General features: G+C 42.0%; 1 protein-coding gene across 8 annotated transcripts in view; it reads right to left on the reverse strand.

Annotated features, from left to right (window-relative positions):
* The window catches only part of camta1a (calmodulin binding transcription activator 1a), a 463,893-nt gene that overhangs the window by 177,411 nt on the left and 266,553 nt on the right, over nt 1-19,929 (reverse strand). For all 8 annotated transcript variants that reach the window (XM_063015717.1, XM_063015715.1, XM_063015713.1 and 5 more), the window contains one exon: nt 17,349-17,484. In XM_063015717.1, coding sequence (XP_062871787.1) covers nt 17,349-17,484 — 136 coding nt within the window. The remainder of the gene's footprint in view (nt 1-17,348; nt 17,485-19,929) is intronic.

A 19,929-nucleotide genomic window follows, 5' to 3' on the forward strand; every position in this document is an offset into this window, starting at 1 on the left:
TCTACTCTTAACTCCATTAAACACCTTCAGGATAAACTGGAAAATTTCTTAACAACAGTGTTTAACCTAACAAGTTCTCATTTAACTAAAAAGGACAATGATTCTCACAGACACACTCCAAATTCTTACGGAAAAGCCTTCTCAAACGAGATCAACACCATAATAAAGCTAACGGATTTGTAATATACATAGTTTTTGGGTTTATAAGGAAACTTTGGTAACAGAAAAAAGAAAAACAATCATTTACTCGTTCATGGGTCTGGTAGTGGTAGGTTAGTGGTTAAGGTACTGGACTAGTGATCAGAAGGTTGTTGGTTTGCAGAAGTGGTTAATACTGTATTTAGTGTTGACAATAACCGCTTATTAAATTAATTAAATTGTGCTCACAAGCCAATCTCTACTGTTATAGATCCACACAGTCCTCAGTAGTTCTACTGGATTATAATGTTTACTGTATTCAGTTAAATTGATTCTACTGAATCGCAGTGATTACACTGTGTAGTTGCTAGACAAAATTCAGTTTAGCAAAGAATGAGTCCATTGTGAAAAGAGTAACTAACACTCTCCATCTACAGGGCAAAATCACTAGCATATGTAGGTATTAGACGGGTCCATTCAATAACGACTTAGCTAAAGTGTTGCTTTTTATTGAAACCATTCTTATAACACGATGCCTTTTGGGCAAATAAACCATCCCTGTTCTTTATTTTTGTTTTTATTTATTTTTTTTAAATTTCCTTTCTTTAATGTTCTAATAGTGTGAGAACAGTCAGTGAGAGCAACACTGGGTATTATTATATGATTTAACAGTATAAATATTATCTATCACTGTGACAGGAAAGCAAATGTCACATGCCTATTATAACATGCCTATTATAATCATTTAATCAAATATCAGCAGCATCAAACAGTACATGGTCATGCCATGGTCAGGGTAAATAAATGTTGGGCTGATCATCGTACACATACAGCCCATATTTCCATAACAGAAGAAAGGTACACACAGGAAGCCACATTGAGTACTCAATAACAGTGATCCAAGGAGAAACAGGCCAGATGAATGTGTCATAACCCTGCAGTAATTGGGAGATGACATTAGGTCTGCCTTCTTAATCTCAGTGACATTAGCAATCTTGGCTAATTTGTATTGAAGAAGGTAGTATTTGCCTTTAAGCATGGACTGGCATTCTGTCTGGTGTGTATTTCTGCACTCTGTCCAGACACATCGCAACCCTGACCAGGTTAAAGTAACAGTAAAAAATAAAAATGAATGAAAATGAGTAACAGGATGTGTTATTCATGAGTCTTTCACTGGCAGTCAGGTGTCAGGATATTACAAACAAGTAATGATGGTCATCAGTGCTACAGTCACTGAATGACTGCTGAGAAGTCCTCTCTATATATCACTATTTACCTGAAGTAGCCTTTCTTTGTTTATTATTCATCTATGCTTCATTTTTTACCTCAACCAGGCATACAAACATGTTTGAAGCATTTCCCTAATCAAATAAAAAATAAACAGAACTGAATGAAAAGAAGGGTAAAAAAACCCATACCTGGGGCACTCATGGCAGAGAGTTCAAGCTCTCATGTTCAGTCCTCAGCACTGCTACCAGCCTGGCTGGGCAGTCAAGAGACATGATTGGCCGTGTCTGAGGAAGAAAAAGCCAGATGAGTTTTCTCATCATTGCCACTGCAAGAGCAACTCCCAACTTCCAATCTAGGCACCAACACGAGTAGTGGAGGTACCACATAAGAGCACAGTACACTCTCTGTATGGCAGTTGTGGGTGTTCGTCTAAAGTCCTCGACAACCCGTGTGGCATTTATGATTGGCAGATAAAAAGAAAAAGAACACAATATTGTTCAGTTGACCGACAAGCACATGGTGCATTCGTCTTCTTATTTTGCAAGCATAAATGTACGAGTTCTTTATAAAAGCAGCAATAATCAGTATGCTGTACATCTGTTACTGGTTCCAGAATGCTGACTTAACGACATGAGTGAAAGCCCAATTTGTAAAGAAAATCCAACAAGTAAAATATGCATGAAAGTCAACTTTAATTAAAACAGCGGGCTGGAAGCAATCAATGGCCGGGAATTTTGAGTACCCTTAAGCAGCACTTCTGACAGCGATTTAGCTCTCGTCCTTAATTCAGTTAAGAAACCTGATGCAGATCACAGGATGATAAATATTTACCACAGGGGATCTCAGTATGATGAGGATAGGATGCTGAGATGTGCATGATGTATGTGTGTGTGTGTGTGTGTGTGAGGTCCCTTTGGTCTGAGAGGATTTGCAGAGCTGTGGAGCATTACTACAGCCCCGTGGATGTCAAACCTGGAGATTAAGCTCCATTAAACACAGTCCTACCAAGCTTTATTGCAGGATTTTAAAGAGAATACACACACACACACACACACACACACACACACACACACAGAGAACTGCTGTGAAATGTCCTTCACCCTTATCAAGCAATTTTATAAAAGAAAAAGACAGAATAACGCCTCTCCATCAGAGGACATTCAGCTTATTAAGTTGCCCAGCACGTGTCTTTTAAAGACCCCGGTGTCCACTTTAACACTAGCTGTGTGCAGTGCTGCTGGCCACAGATCACAGATGCTTTCCCCGGCGTGTGTCTCTCTTAATGGGAACTGACCAGCAGTGTGTAGCAGAAGTGGCAGTCTCCTGTGCCTCTGTAAGTCACTGGCTCTCTTCCAAAACCCACTCTGTCTGAGATGGACATGGTAGTGAGACAGGACAAGGACTAGAGACAGCCGGAGCGCCCAGAATCCTTTTCTTTGCCAGCGCAGCACTTCATAGGAAATTCCATACAGTTTTAATACAGACTCAAACTGGTACAAGTCTACCAATTTACCGGCAAAACTCAATATATCGAGCCAACAAACAGCATTAAGGCATGAACTTTTGATGAGTCAGCACGGATACCTGCCTCACACTGAAAGAGCCTTTCATCAAACATTGATGGACAGCTGAGGTGTGCAGCGGCAAGGCCGAGTCAGCCTCTCTCTCTCACACACACACACAGGCTAACATGCCTCACACACATGGACAGTGTGTGCAGGAGTGTGTCCTCGCTCCGCCGCTATATCGATTGGCAATAGACTTTTTATTGAAGCCATGTTTCATTCTGCCGCTGTCTCTCTTTCATTGCTTACAGTTACTCATTCCGCCGAGCATCACTGTTACACTCAGTCTAACGGCATAGTTGTATAGCTGCTGAGAGAAGCTGAGTGCAGCACAGCATGGGACGGATGATGAAAGTGCAAACATCATTGGGTCTGTAGATCACTAGAAACAAGCTCCTCACGATCCCTCTACCTTCACATGTTTTAATTTGAGAGTATTTTTTAAACTAGATGAACGTTACGTCCTATGATCCTACAATCACTCAGGAAGACTTGAAGGTTGCTAAAACATGGATGTGTTATAAAAAACTAAGGCGTCCAGGTAGCGCATTGGGATATTCCGCTAGCACAGCAGTGCTGGGATTCTGAACTCCCCGAGTTCAAATCTCAACTCTGCTACCGGTCGGCTGAGCGCCCCCTAGCAGGCACAATTGCCAATGTATGCAGCAAATAAAAATTGGCCACTGATCTGCTAGGTGAAAAAAGTGAAGTACAGGTGAATAAGGAGGGGTTGATGGACTGTGCAGACATCAAAAGGAGGGTGTGTCAAGGAGATATACCCTCCTTTAATGTGATAGGGGTTCCCAGCAGTAGATGACTAATTGGCTATGCTTAATTGGGAGAATAAGGAAGAAAATGCATTCAAAAAATCATAATAAAAAATAATACAATTTATTAATCAATCAATTTATTTCAATAGGGTTTTCTCAGTGGCACAACCAGGCACAGGAAGTATAGTTTAGATTCTTAGGTTCTTTCTGCCTCAAGTAACCAGAGGAAAGGATCAAACCAAGCTTCCCAGAACCAAAGTTTGCTGTGCTGCTCCCACTCAATCTAGTCTCATCTAATCTAGTGTAGACACGCAGAAAATGACAATATAGAAAATATCAGCAGTGTTAAGTCAATAGAATAAAAACCTATACAACTGTTAATCACATATTCTCACCATGACTAAAGTTATTGCTACACTAGATTTTATTATACTTGGCTATAGGATTATTTGACTAGATTAGATTAAACAAAGCTTGCCCCATCAAAACAAACAGACATGTATATACAAAATATCCCCTTTACTGAAAGAACAGACCTTATCCTTTTTAATTGATTCAACAGAAGTCCATTATGTTTTTGTAATTTGACATTAGGAATAAAAATCACTGTTGTTTGCCATATTTAGTGACCTACTAAAGTACACACTAAATGCTTTATAAATTTCCCAACTTTTTAAATGATTGGTTTAGGTCATATAACTTTGTCTCCATGCTGTACACTGGGGGCCTATTAAAGAACAAAAAAGGGAATTAGCACAATGAGATGAGCACAGGTGATTCCTCAAATTGATCAATATAGTCATTATTTTGACAGTTTTAAGTATTAAGCCCTTGTTTATAATCACATGTGCCAGAGTATCATGTAGCTTTTAGGTTTTTTTTTAATTAATGAATGAGCTTGTATATAACAAATAGAGCTACCAAATGAGCTAATGTAAGTACAACAATCCAATATGGTTCCTTATTTTCAAACCACCAACTAATATTATATAAGTTGCATGACCATACAAACATACAGTGTATCACAAAAGTGAGTACACCCCTCACATTTCTGCAGATATTTAAGTATATCTTTTCATGGGACAACACTGACAAAATGACACTTTGACACAATGAAAAGTAGTCTGTGTGCAGCTTATATAACAGTGTAAATTTATTCTTCCCTCAAAATAACTCAATATACAGCCATTAATGTCTAAACCACCGGCAACAAAAGTGAGTACACCCCTAAGAGACTACACCCCTAAATGTCCAAATTGAGCACTGCTTGTCATTTTCCCTCCAAAATGTCATGTGATTTGTTAGTGTTACTAGGTCTGAGGTGTGCATAGGGAGCAGGTGTGTTCAATTTAGTAGTACAGCTCTCACACTCTCTCATACTGGTCACTGAAAGTTCCAACATGGCACCTCATGGCAAAGAACTCTCTGAGGATCTTAAAAGACGAATTGTTGCGCTACATGAAGATGGCCAAGGCTACAAGAAGATTGCCAACACCCTGAAACAGAGCTGCAGCACAGTGGCCAAGATCATCCAGCGTTTTAAAAGAGCAGGGTCCACTCAGAACAGACCTCGCGTTGGTCATCCAAAGAAGCTGAGTGCACGTGCTCAGCGTCACATCCAACTGCTGTCTTTGAAAGATAGGCACAGGAGTGCTGTCAGCATTGCTGCAGAGATTGAAAAGGTGGGGGGTCAGCCTGTCAGTGCCTAGACCATACGCCGCACACTACATCAAATTGGTCTGCATGGCTGTCACCCCAGAAGGAAGCCTCTTCTGAAGTCTCTACACAAGAAAGCCCACAAACAGTTTGCTGAAGACATGTCAACAAAGGACATGGATTACTGGAACCATGTCCTATGGTCTGATGAGACCAAGATTAATTTGTTTGGTTCAGATGGTCTCAAGCATGTGTGGTGGCAATCAGGTGAGGAGTACAAAGATAAGTGTGTCATGCCTGCAGTCAAGCATGGTGGTGGGAATGCCATGGTCTGGGGCTGCATGAGTGCAGCAGGTGTTGGGGAGTTACATTTCATTGAGGGACACATGAACTCCAATATGTACTGTGAAATACTGAAGCAGAGCATGATCCCCTCCCTCCGGAAACTGGGTCGCAGGGCAGTGTTCCAGCATGATAATGACTCCAAACACACCTCTAAGACGACCACTGCTTTATTGAAGAGGCTGAGGGTAAAGGTGATGGACTGGCCAAGCATGTCTCCAGACCTAAACCCAATAGAACATCTTTGGGGCATCCTCAAGCGGAAGGTGGAGGAGCGCAAAGTCTCGAATATCCGCCAGCTCCGTGATGTCGTCATGGAGGAGTGGAAAAGCATTCCAGTGGCAACCTGTGAAGCTCTGGTAAACTCCATGCCCAGGAGAGTTAAGGCAGTTCTGGGAAATAATGGTGGCCACACAAAATATTGACACTTCAGGAACTTTCACTAAGGGGTGTATTCACTTTTGTTGCCGGTGGTTTAGACATTAATGGCTGTATATTGAGTTATTTTGAGGGAAGAATAAATTTACACTGTTATATAAGCTGCACACAGACTACTTTTCATTGTGTCAAAGTGTCATTTTGTCAGTGTTGTCCCATGAAAAGATATACTTAAATATCTGCAGAAATGTGAGGGGTGTACTCACTTTTGTGATACACTGTACATGACTTACAACATGCTTATATGGGGGAAAAAAAGCAACAAAACTGAATTATTACTGCTCTCTAAATGATCATTTTATTACAGAAGAGATGTGCAAAATGTTATTGCTGACACTCTAAAACACTTCATTCAAATATGGATATTGACACAATAACATCAGCTGAAAACAAACTCTATGATTATAATCGACCATTTAAAAACCTTTACACTGTTATTTTCTTGTGTGTCCAGTTTATAGCGAGCATTCATGAATAGACTTGCTAGAAATGCAGATTTTATGCTTTATTCAATATGAAAGTGAAAGTGGATTGTGGCCCATAAAATCACAGTCTTATTAGTATTAACAATAAAAAATCCACCAATAAAACACTTGTGATTTCTTTTTTTTTTCAGTCTCACTAACCACTTCATCCTGTTTAAAGATCACAGTGGGTCCGGAATTACCTGGAAACACCGGGCCTGTCTGTAACAGAGCTGAGATTCAAACCGACGAGTTTGAGATGTAGAGGAGGGTTTCTAACTGCCCTCTTTTGTTTAAAGGCATGAAATCTATCTATTGTCACTAAGGAGTGCCATACCTGCTGCACAAAAAGCAGAAGCCAGCTATGTTTAGCTATGGCTTTGCCCAGTCTCCAACCTGTACTCTATGAGTACTGCATGAATTTTTGTCAGTAATATATTAGTTATCCAGGAATCACGATTCTTTGGTTAGAAGGATGTATGTGGCGTGATGGTGCTATAATACTGATGTTGCTGTGTGTTGGGGTAATTTAAATGATGTGACGTCATGCTACCATATGCCAGGTTCTTGTGAAAGACCGCCACTAGGTCTATATAGGAATGAGCCGGTAAAACAGATGTGAGAAATCTCAGAGACAGTCATTTTATTTCTTTAACTTGTTGAGTAATAACAACTAAATTTTTTAGGGCACCTGAGAGGCATGAAAAAACATTTACTTTAATGTTTGCAATTAAGCTTTTTTCTCATCCTTATCCATGGCTGCAGGTCCAAGAGAGCTTTGGTTCTGATTGATGGGTGTCATGGATCCCATGGTTTTGTTTAATCTCTTTACCAGTCATCTGTGAGTTCATTGGCTTTAAGTCTGTTCAACTGTCCAATAATGTTGCACGAGTTGCAAGAGCAAGCAGCTGACTTTACATGTCTTGGAGGAAGCATGTGCTAGCCCATACACTGGCGTCGGTAGTAATTATGTGACAGATGAGCCTCAGAAGTAAAAGTGGAAGATTACACTGGGGAAATTGAGAAAAAATGGACACAGCGCGATCAAGCAAAACTTCACCTAAATGCTTAGCTCATGTTAATTTTTAGGTCCTTCATCAGCACTGGCAGATGAAGGAGTTTCTCTCTCTCTCTCTCTCTCTCTCTCTCTCTCTCACACACGCACACACACACACACACACACACACATTATAAATCCACACGCTTCAGCATTCGCTTTGAACTCGTCTTTACTCTTGCTCATTACTGAACCTTTAAAGACTAGATGTTAGAACATTGCTATGCTTGATTTTACACTTACGAAACATAATTCAGAAGTAACCTAGCTTCCACAGGCTTCCTCATCATGTGTCAATAATGCATGGTCCAGCCACGTCAGCTCACTGGTGTACACCAGTTCAAATTCAGAAGGGATCTCAGCTGAGATCAGTGTGTGTACGAAGTGTAAGAATCGATTCGAGGAAACTATTTTACCGGCTCTGCAAATGACTGCCCTCTGAGTTTTACTGGATAAAACGTACACACCGAGCATTGAAAAGGAATGACGTCGAAGTAGAACGTCACTAAGTGGCTCTAGCTTTGTCAGCTGGGGCGGATTAACTGCTCAGTATCTACGCTTCAAAGAAGTGAAACAGAGTGAAAGAATGAAAGGCCAACATCATCGGCCTGAGTGAGTAAAATCATGTGCAAACAACTGCACGCTGATTTACTAACAGTCTATAATAAAGAACTACAGCAAAATCTGTTTACTTCTAAATAGCAGAAAAGTCCACCCAAAACACTTATATTGTTGTACTGTATTGAGGTGAGGGTGGGGATTAACTTTAATGTGGTGGCATAAACTAGGGTGCACATAATTATTGGTGAAACTGCATTTTGGATGATGTATTGAGTTCCTTCCTTTCTTGGACACAATATGGACACAATTACACTGCTAGTCCAGTTTTAGCTTTTCATGTCCAGCTTTGACCTCAGCACTTAAATATTTCTTTAAATTGGCCTAATCAAGTCGGTTCGAAATCTCAGCTCTGCTACCGGCAGTCTGGGCGCCTACACAAACAATGATTGGCTTGTTCTCAGAAAGGGTTCTGAAGGGGATTCCTCATAACTGATACAGTTACGACCTCTACTGGTTGATTGATGGCGCCTGCACAGAGATGAGGGATAACGGGATCAGGGTGTGACTCTTCGTACACAAAAACTGATCCACGTATAAACTCTGGCCTTGCACTGGTGAAAAGATGCAGTCGGCTACTGCACATGTGTCTGAGGGGGCGTGTGTTAGTCACGGTTCTCCTCAGGCAGAGTAGAGTTCAACATCACTAGAGGGGAAGCGCAATGCAATAGGGTACTTGGATATGACTGGATTGAGAGGGAAATTGGGGAAAAAAGGCCTAATCAATAAAAAAGGATAAAAGAAAATAATCTTTCCCTAATTGTTACCACAACATATTTTCTACTATTGATTTCAAACACTGTTAGCAATGGGTGCGGCTCACCTGAACGCAGTATTAAATAGTGGTGTCCAAAGAGGTTTGACCATATAGCAGAGACATGCACAGAGATTTTAGACGGCTATTAAAAAATCATACAGGATTTATTTATGCAGATGTTTAATACTCAACAGACTCTAATTTAAAAATGCAATACAAAATAAAAAATGCCTTGAGAAAGGGCACTTATCTAGTCTGAGGCAAAAGGGCAGGTGCTTGAGCACCACCTGGGGTTTATCCGTGCACGTGCCTGCCATATAGTGTATTAGACTGATGAAGCAGTTAGAGCTCTAATCGTCTGGCACCTATAATCTTTCTTACACTCCCACAGTTTTACACTATTTGTATCACATACAAAATGAGGCTTGCTGAAACATTCCCACACTCAAAAATGCAACGCAGCCATGCTAGAGCTCGGATATGGACAACTAAAAAGGAATTTTGAATGATTTAAGAAGCAGAAATATATGTAAGAAAGTTCACTCTAGCCGGTTTGAAGCTGCCTGCTTAGGGTTTTTGCTTTGAACTCAGTCTTATGAGATTTGTGTGGTTTTCATCATTAAACCAGCTGTCGAACAAACTCAAAACCAGGAGAAGATCATACATCAAAACTGAGAGGTTTCCACACAATTACATCCTGCATGTGATCAATATTAAATCTGCACTGTTACGCGTGTATGAGTAACACCAAAGCTGTTTAAAACACCCATGTATAATTATTGTCACCTGGACCAGACTGGGCAGAGAGAAAGGAATCATTTATGCCCGGTGCAGTGAGGTGAATGAGAGGATATGAAGGGGAGCGAACAGTATTCTCTACCTGCCTGTAGGTTATGTAAGTGCTTGTCTGTCTGTCTGCAGCTCGCTATCCTTCTCTGGCTGTCCTGAGGCTGGACTATTAAACGCAGCCTCTGCTCAAATTGCTTTTGTGCGGCTCCACTGAACAGGTGGATGATGACGGGGGAACGACGGCGCGCTCCGATTGCATTTTAAAAGCCCTGCCCACATCTGCTGGGAATCAGTGGCATTCATACGGCCACCCAATTTTACAAGTCATCTACTCCTCGCCACATTAGCACTTTATGTTCAACTTCTAAATTCATTTACATCCCCTCCGTCGGGGAGGGGTGGGAGGAGGGGGACACGAGGAGCAGTGCTACATCTCATCCGGTCTCAAAATCCATTTCCTTCTTCATGCATGGGCTTTTGTGGGTAGGTTAAGAAAAACATATCATCGCTGCTCATCTGCTGCCGCCTGTGTGGACTGTGTGGACTAAAAGGGCGAAGGAGCTGGCTGTGCTACGTATATTTACATGCAATTTAGATAAATTAACCTTGGCTGGCCACACAGATGGCTGGCCTGGGCAAGAACCAATAACGTTCCAGAGCTGGTTCATGTGCTGGCACCTAGTACCTTGAACCAGGTTTGTTTCCAGCAACAAATTGCTGCTTGTCTGGAACCAAGAATGGCTGTTGTCTCAGGGACAGGATCAATCCTTTGCTATATTGACTCAAGGTACTTACATTGTTTAAAAAAAATAGTGTGGAGTGTTTTAAAAATAACTGTTGAATAAAGTAGCACAATTAAAAACTGCATCCATGTATAAGTGATTTAAAATCTAATTTACCGGGTACTTTCCTGAAAGGCTCAGCTTGCACTGGATGATTGAAGGATTTTTGAGACGTAAAGGTAAAAAAATAAATAAATAAAGATTTCTAAATCAGAAACCCCCACGAGTTTGTGATTCATTTTGCACCAAGTTCTTAGAGTTATTTTGCTAACACAAGCCTGTTAATTAGTCAGGATTAATGGCTGAGCAGGACTCGGTCCTTCTTGAGATATAAAAATGTATCAAAACTTTAAAACAGACACAGAGAGAAATTAACGATGAAAACAGGCCCTCGACGGGATTTCTAATGATCACAGTGCGCTGGAAAGAAAAGCTTTTTTGTGAAAAGTAAAAAGTTCCAGGCATCACAAGGACAAACTTTTCCTAGGACATAAACGTGATCTGACAGGTCCTTTCATTGTGCATCTTTCTGTCGGCAACAGCTCTCAACAGAGTCTGGGTCATGAATGGACAATGGCTCAACCCTGCCAAGTGTGACCCAGCTGAATGGAATTTTAATTGTTCTGTTCAAATTAGGGATGAATAACACTGTGGTTTTGATCTGTTAAAAATGCCATTTATTATCACACATGTGTTTCCTCAGCGAGAGCTTAATTTTGTTATGTCCAAGCAAGTTCACAGCAGGGGTCAATACATAGGGACAATCCACATCAAAGTCTCGATACCAGACTCGGGTCAGACACAACAAAACATCAAACAAGGAACAAGAAAAGGGATACAGGAACACGTCCCGGTAATGCCCCCTCAAAACCATACTGCAAAGAAGGACACAGATACTATGAATAAGGATGCTAATCAAAGGCTGATGGGGAACAGCTGATAACAATGGAGAGGTGGGTGCTCAGGTGGCGCAGTGATAAAACAAGCTAGCACACCAGAGCTGACTTATTGAACTCGTCGGTTCGAATCTCAATTCTGCTACCGGCAGGCTGAGCACCTACACGAACAATGATTGGCTCATTTGTAGGTAGGGTGCCGAAGGGGATTTCGCATAACTGATGCAATTACGACCTCTGCTGGCTGATTGATGGCGCCTGCACAAAGACGGGGGACAATGTGATCAGGGTTTGGCTCTCCGTACACAAAGCTGATCCTCGATCCTCGCCTCGTGGAGGTAAAAAGCATAATAATGCAGTCGGCTACTGCACACGTGTCGGAGGAGGCATCTATTTCACTTAGAAGTTCTACTAAGCCCCAAAAAGGTGACCCTAAAAACCTAAAGTAATTAAACAACACAAATAAATGACGAATAAAGGTCAAAAGCACAAAAGTAAATAAATAGATAAATAAAAAGCTTGAGAAATGTTTACTTTCTCGTCTATCAGAAAGAAGTTTCACAGTAGAGTAGGAAGCGATGTGTAGGAGAGAAAGTCTGTTAAGTTCACTTCCCCCAGCTCACATCTGGCTGTGCAAGCTGTTGCTTCCGGCTACTGCATCTGCAACCGTGCACTCTACGTGGATGCACTGAGCTTCAGCGGCATGTGGGATATCGCAGAATAATAGCCATCTTCTAAACATTAACAGACGAAATGTCTTCCCAGAAGCAGAATGTGCTGATAATTAGAAAAGAAACGAAGTTTTTTCTGACGTGACGTGGATAACCGCTGGTGTTTTGCGCTGTGCATCTCGGCAGCCTGTTTGCTGCTTCCATCCACAATATCCAGAATACACAGCAAACCCTCACAGCTCTAATTGCTCGCTGGAATAGTGTCCACTCGATTACAGCATTAGCAACAAGCGTTTTGACATCTGTCTTCATTATTATCAATAAGGAGAAGCGACTGAGCCGCAGGTCTGCTCCATTAGCTTGACTGGTCGTGCAGTTGTACGGCTGATATGGTGCATTAGATGGATCCAACACAAGCTAATATGTTAGGACTGAAAAAGACAGGGTGATTGCTCTGAGGGAGGAGCGGCGGCCGAGGAGCAGGGCCGTACGGCTCGGAGGCTGGTATTGGCCGAGAAGGCAACTGCATCTAAATAAGAAAGCTTATTGCAATCTGTATAATTACCACAGGGTAATGAAATAACTCACCAGCCGTGCCGCCTTCACTTAAGAGAAATCGATGTGTTTGGGAGTTTATTAGAGCACTGAAGTACTGTGGCTGGGGGGAGGGAAAGGGGTCCAATAGCACAGCCTGCATTAGCAGCTAATCAAGGTAGGGTGAGGGTTAAACCATCAGCTCCAATTTCTGTTTCTCACAGAAATCGTGTCCAGCAAAGACGTGAGAATATTGCTGATTGTGTGCACAGGACAAGTTCCTGGCACAAGAAACAGTAAATGTTAGTCCTGGACTTGGTTTTGATTCGTCATCACTTTTTGTTTCGTCAAGACTGAAAGAGTCCCAATGATGGTCACCAAAGTCAGTCAATTTCTAAGGTAGGCACCATGCTGGCAAGGCAACCCTTTTAACTTTTCTGCTTTTCAGCACTTTTGGCTGAAACGCTCTCTGAATCCACAGATTAAATCGATGGCTTAAATACTAAATGATGTAAAAGCAAACTGGCTATTCCAGTCCATCCAGGAATCATTAAGCCTCGAAATAAGACCACTGGGTAAGGAGGAATCTGTCTCACGGGTGGCTGGTCCTATACAGGTTGAGTCAGAGCAAGACGAGCTCACACAACCACGGCGACAAAAAAATCTGGAGTGATGGACATGTCTCCTTGTCTTTTTCAGGTGTCCCTTTCGCACTGTAGGAAGCAGGAAGACGGAGCAAAAAAGGAGGGCACTCATTCATTTACCCGTCTGCCTGGTTCACCTGGAGTGATGGGGAGCCGTCAGCTGGTAGGCTGCTATTTCACGGCCTGTTAAACGCTAATGCTGTTACACACACCCCTTCCAATTTTGGTGAACAGGGCGCATTAAAGATGGGCTCAGGGTTCAGCCAGGCCATCGCAAAAGGGAGGAGATATGGGCATGTCCCAGAGCTGTAGCTTACAAGGACTGCTGAGCTAGCAACAGCCGTGGCTTCCTCCTCTCATGGGCTGCACCATCACGGACATCCATGCTGAGCGAGGATGACTGCCTCACAACACACAAACTAAAGCCCTTCGTTCCCTCTCTGATTGTAGACTCTGAAGCTGCTGCCCTGCTGTGCCCACAATTCTGGTGTGACCAGCACAGTAAGTCCAGCAGAGGAAAAAGTGCTCAGCGAAAACGGGTGCTCAAGGTCAAGGTCAAAACATTAATTTGCGTTTCCACAGTAAACAGGCCTGAGAAAGACTGATTAGAGCCTCAGAGTTATTATCCCTCAATGTGGCTCTGATTGATCGGCAGTCACGCGTTCCGAGAGCAGCGAGGACACCCTGAGTGGGCACTGCCACGATTGCAGGCGTGTTTACAGAACCTCCGGCATGCTGGCAGAAACTCCCACAGTAGGGGACTTCATTCATCAACGTGCCCGTCTGACCCGGGTGCTTGTAATGCACTCTCAGCTGTTTGGCGGTGGGCTTTTACAGAGGGCACATGCTGAACCGGACGAGCCACAAGCGTGCTGGACTACCTCGTCATCTAGCTACTGCTTTTAGCTCTCACTTTAAACACAATGAGGTAAAACGAAATGATAACATGGCATTAGCCCTGCCAAAATCAGAATCCATTTTTGACCTTGATTTTTTGAGCACCTACCTCTACCTCTCTGACAGGCAGTGATTTGTGACTCTTCTCTTATTCACCCCTTGCTTTACTGCTGTTCCACTGACACAAAGGGTTCCTCAAGGATCTTTCCTGAGACCCCTACTTTTTTCCATATGTTTTCCTTTAGTAAAACCTTCTTTGGTAAAGTATGTCTTGGTGATACCCAGATCTAAGTTTATTCTAGGACCAATTCTCAGCTTTTGACTTCAGCTGATTGGGAAATAATTACATTTTCTTAAGCTAAACAGCAATAGTTTATTAGAGTTGTGACTGGAAAAAGCAAATCCTTTCAGCATGCATCTTCATGGATCTACTTTACACACTGGAACCGTTTTCAGAAATCTTGGGGCTTTGTTTGACCCTTCGCTGTCTTTACGACTTAATATTCATGGTTCATAATTTCACCAAAATAGAATTTGCTCATAAAGGAACTATTGCACGTCTTCATCCCAGACTAATCACTTCTGCAGCTGAAATGCTAATACATGCTTCTGTTTTTTTTTACTCAATTAGATTACTGCAGCACTCTTTTGTTTGGCCTTCCAGACAAATCTATTGTTAGAGTAAATTATGTACAAATTCAGTAGCAAGGGTTGCAAGAGTTAAACCATGGAACCACATTAAATCCTGAAACTAGTTTCATTCTCACTGGCCACCAATTTAAAACGTTATATATTATAAAATTACCTACAAGGACTTGGGCTAGCATCTACTTATCTCTCCAATCTGCTACAGCTTTTTGGATACTAGTGTCCTTGCCAGGTCTCTAAACTGCCCTCATTTGATGAGAAAGCATTCAGCATTGCTGCTTCCAGCTAATGGAATATTCTTCCTCAAAATATCAGCAACTCTATTAAGTTATTCTTAAGCGTGAAAATCTTTGTAAGGTTAAGCAGCATCCAACCTTTAAAGCTGCTTTGCAATAAGTGGCAAAACTGGTGTGCCCTGGCAATGCTTTTATATTTCTATGGACAGAGTAATAATGGGTTGTCTTTATGCCACATTACCTTCAGTGTCTTACACCTCCCAGATTTGCTCTGTTTTGATGTTTTGCTGCTGTGCTCAATGTTCATGTTGATCTTTGAGCCAGTCTGCCACTGACCTTTAAAAGTGCATCACATGACACAAATGTTCCATGTTAAATATGGTGAATATAAACACTTACAATGAGAAGAAACTGATTCTTATTGTTATGCAGTCTGAAGCTAATTAATACAATTTACACGTCCTGTGGGTACTAAAACACCCTCATACAATGACAAGGTCCTGACTTTTGTACCGTATACTGGCAACAATCTACATCAGGGTTTTTTTTCAAGCAACCCATGATTTTTTATGCGACCCAGGCAACACAATGCATCTTATGCTCTCCATACAAGATGTAACATAAAGCCTCCACAAGAGGGTGTTCGTGTACAAGTTTATTTTATTATTATCACTTTTCTCTGCGACCCTGATCTACATGGTCTGTATGTTTATGGCTTGTAGAGCAGGTTCATTTATTCCATCTAAACAGTCAACTTATTAGACCGTAACAAAACATTCTGCCATGCATCAGCCTTTTCAGATGAGATCAAGCCCAGGAAAGTGGCTGCATTTCTGGATGTTGTTGACACATGGCTTCCATTGTGCATTCGACTGGCCCAGTTGAGCAATTGAGCAAGACATTTAACCCCAAGCTGCATAAACTGTATGTTTTCTCAACTGTAAGTACCTCTGAGTAAAGCCTCTTGCTATGCAGCTGTTTACATGAGCACAAGCTTTGCTGGATTATTATGGCACATGGACAGGGACAGTGGTAGCCTAGTGGGTAGAGCTTTGGACGATTGATTGAAAGGTTGAGAGTTCGAATCCAGGCTCTGCCATGCAGCCACTGTTGGGCCCTTGAGCAAGACCCTTAAGCCTCTCGGCTCCAGGGGTGCCGAACGATGACTGACCCTGTGCTCTGACCCTAGCTTCCAAACAAGCTGGAATATGTGTTGAAATAATTTTGTTGTACTGTACATGTATATAATTATGTATGATGAATAAAGGCATCTTCTATTCCATGTAAATATGCCCATTACTGTTATTGAGTTGAATGTTCAGGGGTTGACAGAAGAGCTAATGCTGGAAGTGCCGTCTGTTGGATGAAAGTTTATTTACGACATACATAAATCATCCACACGTTACATCAGTGTTAACTGTGGTTCACATTCTCATGACTGCAGCAGACGATACAATCCCTATACAAAAAGTCACTTTGAGTGAAAGAAAAGCCTGGCGGGCACTTGAGTGTGTGTAATGTATAGTGTGTCTCCTTCTGTCTGTGCTACATCTCACAGTGTGAATGCATCAAAAAAAGTTGGACTTCCGAAAGGAACACTCTTGCTGCCATCTGCCTGCACTCTTAATAAAGAACACTAAATGATCAACACCATCCATGGAAAGAAAAAAGCAGAGTAGAGCGCTGACCCTGAAAACAATCCTACTATTGTGATGTGTGTAGTGTGCATTGTGTCATTTGCAGGTTTGTGTATCTGTGTGTGTGTGTGCGTTGTGTGTGTGTGAGATAGGGAGCAAAGGTGCAGAGATAAATCAAAGGCGGCACACACGCACGGCTGGGCTGGGCTGAGCTGGGGCGCGCCCGAGCTGCAGAGGGGCCGACGGTCTACCTGTGGTGGCGGTGGCTCTCAGCATGGGGAAAGATTAATGCTGCCTCTCCGGAGCAAAGGTAACATCCAGAGCTTAATAAGGTACAAACAATTGCTTCCATTTTCTTTGCTACCAAGGGAAAACTAAAATTGTGCTACTGAGGTGTATTTTTTACTTTCAGTGCACTCTGGCACACAAATGGGGTTTGAGACTGCTGTGTGCAAAAGACAGTGTTTGTGTGTGTGTGATGTAAAACGGTCTTATTAAACCAGGCTGATTGAGGTAGGAGTAATAAACAGAAGACTGACGATGCTTTTATGATAACCGCATGGTCACCAGGACCCTTACCTCAACACCCTGAACTTTCAGCTTCATGTGATCCTCCCGCGTCGTCTTGCCATCTTTCCTCTTCTTCCAGCAGTAGCCGTCCTTTCTGTACTTCACCTTTTTCCGGTTGTACAGTATCATCGACCCATTCTGTGGCCTAGATCCCAGGAAGATGGGTACAAGAAAAGAGAAGAGAAATATTTCAGCCTAAGCTCATGCTGTGGGACTCATTTTGGAGAAATACACGGATGCTAATAGAGTCAGTAATGCACCGGTGACTGAGATGACGCTGCCCCTTTATGGCCTTTTTTTGCACTCATATGCGCAGTCTGACAATGAACAAAGCAACCTTCGGCATAAATTTGCAACATTTTGCCGAGAGAAGAAGCAGAGAAGTAGCATTTCAGCTCGGAGTAAATCACGTATCGGCTGGACTCACGGTTGCTTCAAACTCTCAGATGAGCAGTGAAGAAGGTCCCCTGAGGGGTAAAAAACAGATATCCCTCAACATTTCATTCATTATTCATTAGAACTGAACCGGTCGTCGCCTGCTGGCCCAGTCTGTCTGCTTTATGTTGGAAGGAGTTGGGAATCTATAAGTACTAGGTGATAATTACATAAGGCAAAGACATTACAGCTGTATATGACACACATTTATACAGCTGTTAGACAGAAAGCTATAAAAGAAAAACAGAGTTAGACCCTTTATACAGTATTTAATTGATGAACTGTGCTGTGATGGCTCCTCAAAGAACGCAGATCCCCATCAGATCTTTTCATCAGATCACAAGTGTTGCTGTCACACAACCAAACAAATAACCAAACAAATTTAGAGGTTAAGGGCCTTGCTCTAGTGCCCAACAGTGACAACCTGCCGTGGGTGGGGCTTGAACCAGCACCTTCTAATTACTGGTCCAGTAGTTTGTGTGGTGGATTTAATATATATATATATATATATATATATATATATATATATATATATATATATATATGCGCATTTTCTCCCCTTTGCCTCCCTTTTAGCGCGTCCAATTGCCCGACTGTGTCATGCTTCCTCTCTACCAATGCCGATCCCCGCTCTGATTGAGGAGAAGCTAACCCACACCCCCTCCGACACGTGGGCAGCATGCCGTATGCATCTTGTCACCTACACTTTGACGAGTACAGTGCAGCTCAGCACAGTGTACGGTCAGACACACCCTGACAGCACTCTTTTCCTGTCTCAGCCAGTCTAGTTATGAGAGAGTCCCTATCCGGCTTAACCCTTACCCCTATCTGAACAACAGGCCAATGGTTGTTCACGTGGCCGCTCAGCCTAGCCGGCAGGCAGAGCTGAGACTCTGGTTCCAGAATGTGTTTTTAGCGCTGCGCCACCTGAGCGGCCGTGGATTTAATTTTAAATGAATATAATTGACATACCCATGTCTACACTTTTTTCCCCAAAAATAAATTAAATGTCAATCTTATTTTAAAAATGATATAAACCCTTGGTTGTGGATTTGCCACCTGTTGCCATTTGCATTAACTGGACAAAATCTGGAAAGGCACAAACCTAGATCTGTAACAGTCCACAGTTTACACTGCATTATTAGGATCAAAACAAAACCATGAAGTCCAAAAGCTGGACCATAAAGCTGTCCAAACTGTCTGTGGATCTCAGCCATGAAACTGTGGCAAGCCATAAAAAGAGCAATACTATAAAACTAAGTATAGGTGTTTAAGTGTTCCCACATTCCCACCCTGTGTTTCCACAGTGGTCTAAAATCATTTTGAGCACCCCCAAGGCTTGGCTGCCTGGCCAAAATGGGCATGGATATATAAAAAGAAACCAACAGTCACTTTAAATAAGCTGCAAAACTGATATGAGAATTATGTTGGACATATAACCATCTCCGCAGTACTCTATAAATTAGGTATTTATGGCAGAATGGAGAAACAGAAGCCACAAGATTTTTAAGGAATGGGATAAATTGGCCATATCCATGTGGGCAAAGCTTGGAGGGACGTATCCAAGAAGACTTACAGCTGTAATTGTTGCCATAGTGGCTTGTACAAAGTATTACATAAAGGGTCTGAATACTTTTGTGAATAACAGATTTAAATTTTTAATACTCTAATAAAAAAAACCTCACTTTCTCATGATGGGTTATTAGTTGTAGATTGGTGGGTAAAATGGCAGCTATATCCATTCAAAATCAAATTTAAAACACAAAAAAGTGTGCAAAACGTCAAGGGTTCTAAATACTTTCTGATTCCACTGTATCGTGTTGAATAACGTCCTTCCTTTACCTTTATTACAGCATGATTTATTATTGTTTACTGAAGTGAAACTATACAGTGTCAAATTTGCAGTAGCAGAGAGGGCAGTTACTTTTATTACAGCACTGTACATCTTGTTATAAGCTTTATCTGGAAGGAAAACAGAATAAAATGTAATTTGTTAACTGGAGTCAGCTTTATTTTTTGTGATTTACAAATAAAAGGAGAAACTTCTCATGTTAAGTCATGTTTAGTCAGTAATGCTATAGCTGGCAGGATCTGGAGGAGTCCCAGGAGAAGCCGGTGTGGTTGCACAGTGACAGGCATCCTGTGGTGAGGAAGA

Source organism: Trichomycterus rosablanca, chromosome 19 (genome assembly GCF_030014385.1).
Source record: "Trichomycterus rosablanca isolate fTriRos1 chromosome 19, fTriRos1.hap1, whole genome shotgun sequence".
NCBI lineage: Eukaryota > Metazoa > Chordata > Actinopteri > Siluriformes > Trichomycteridae > Trichomycterus > Trichomycterus rosablanca.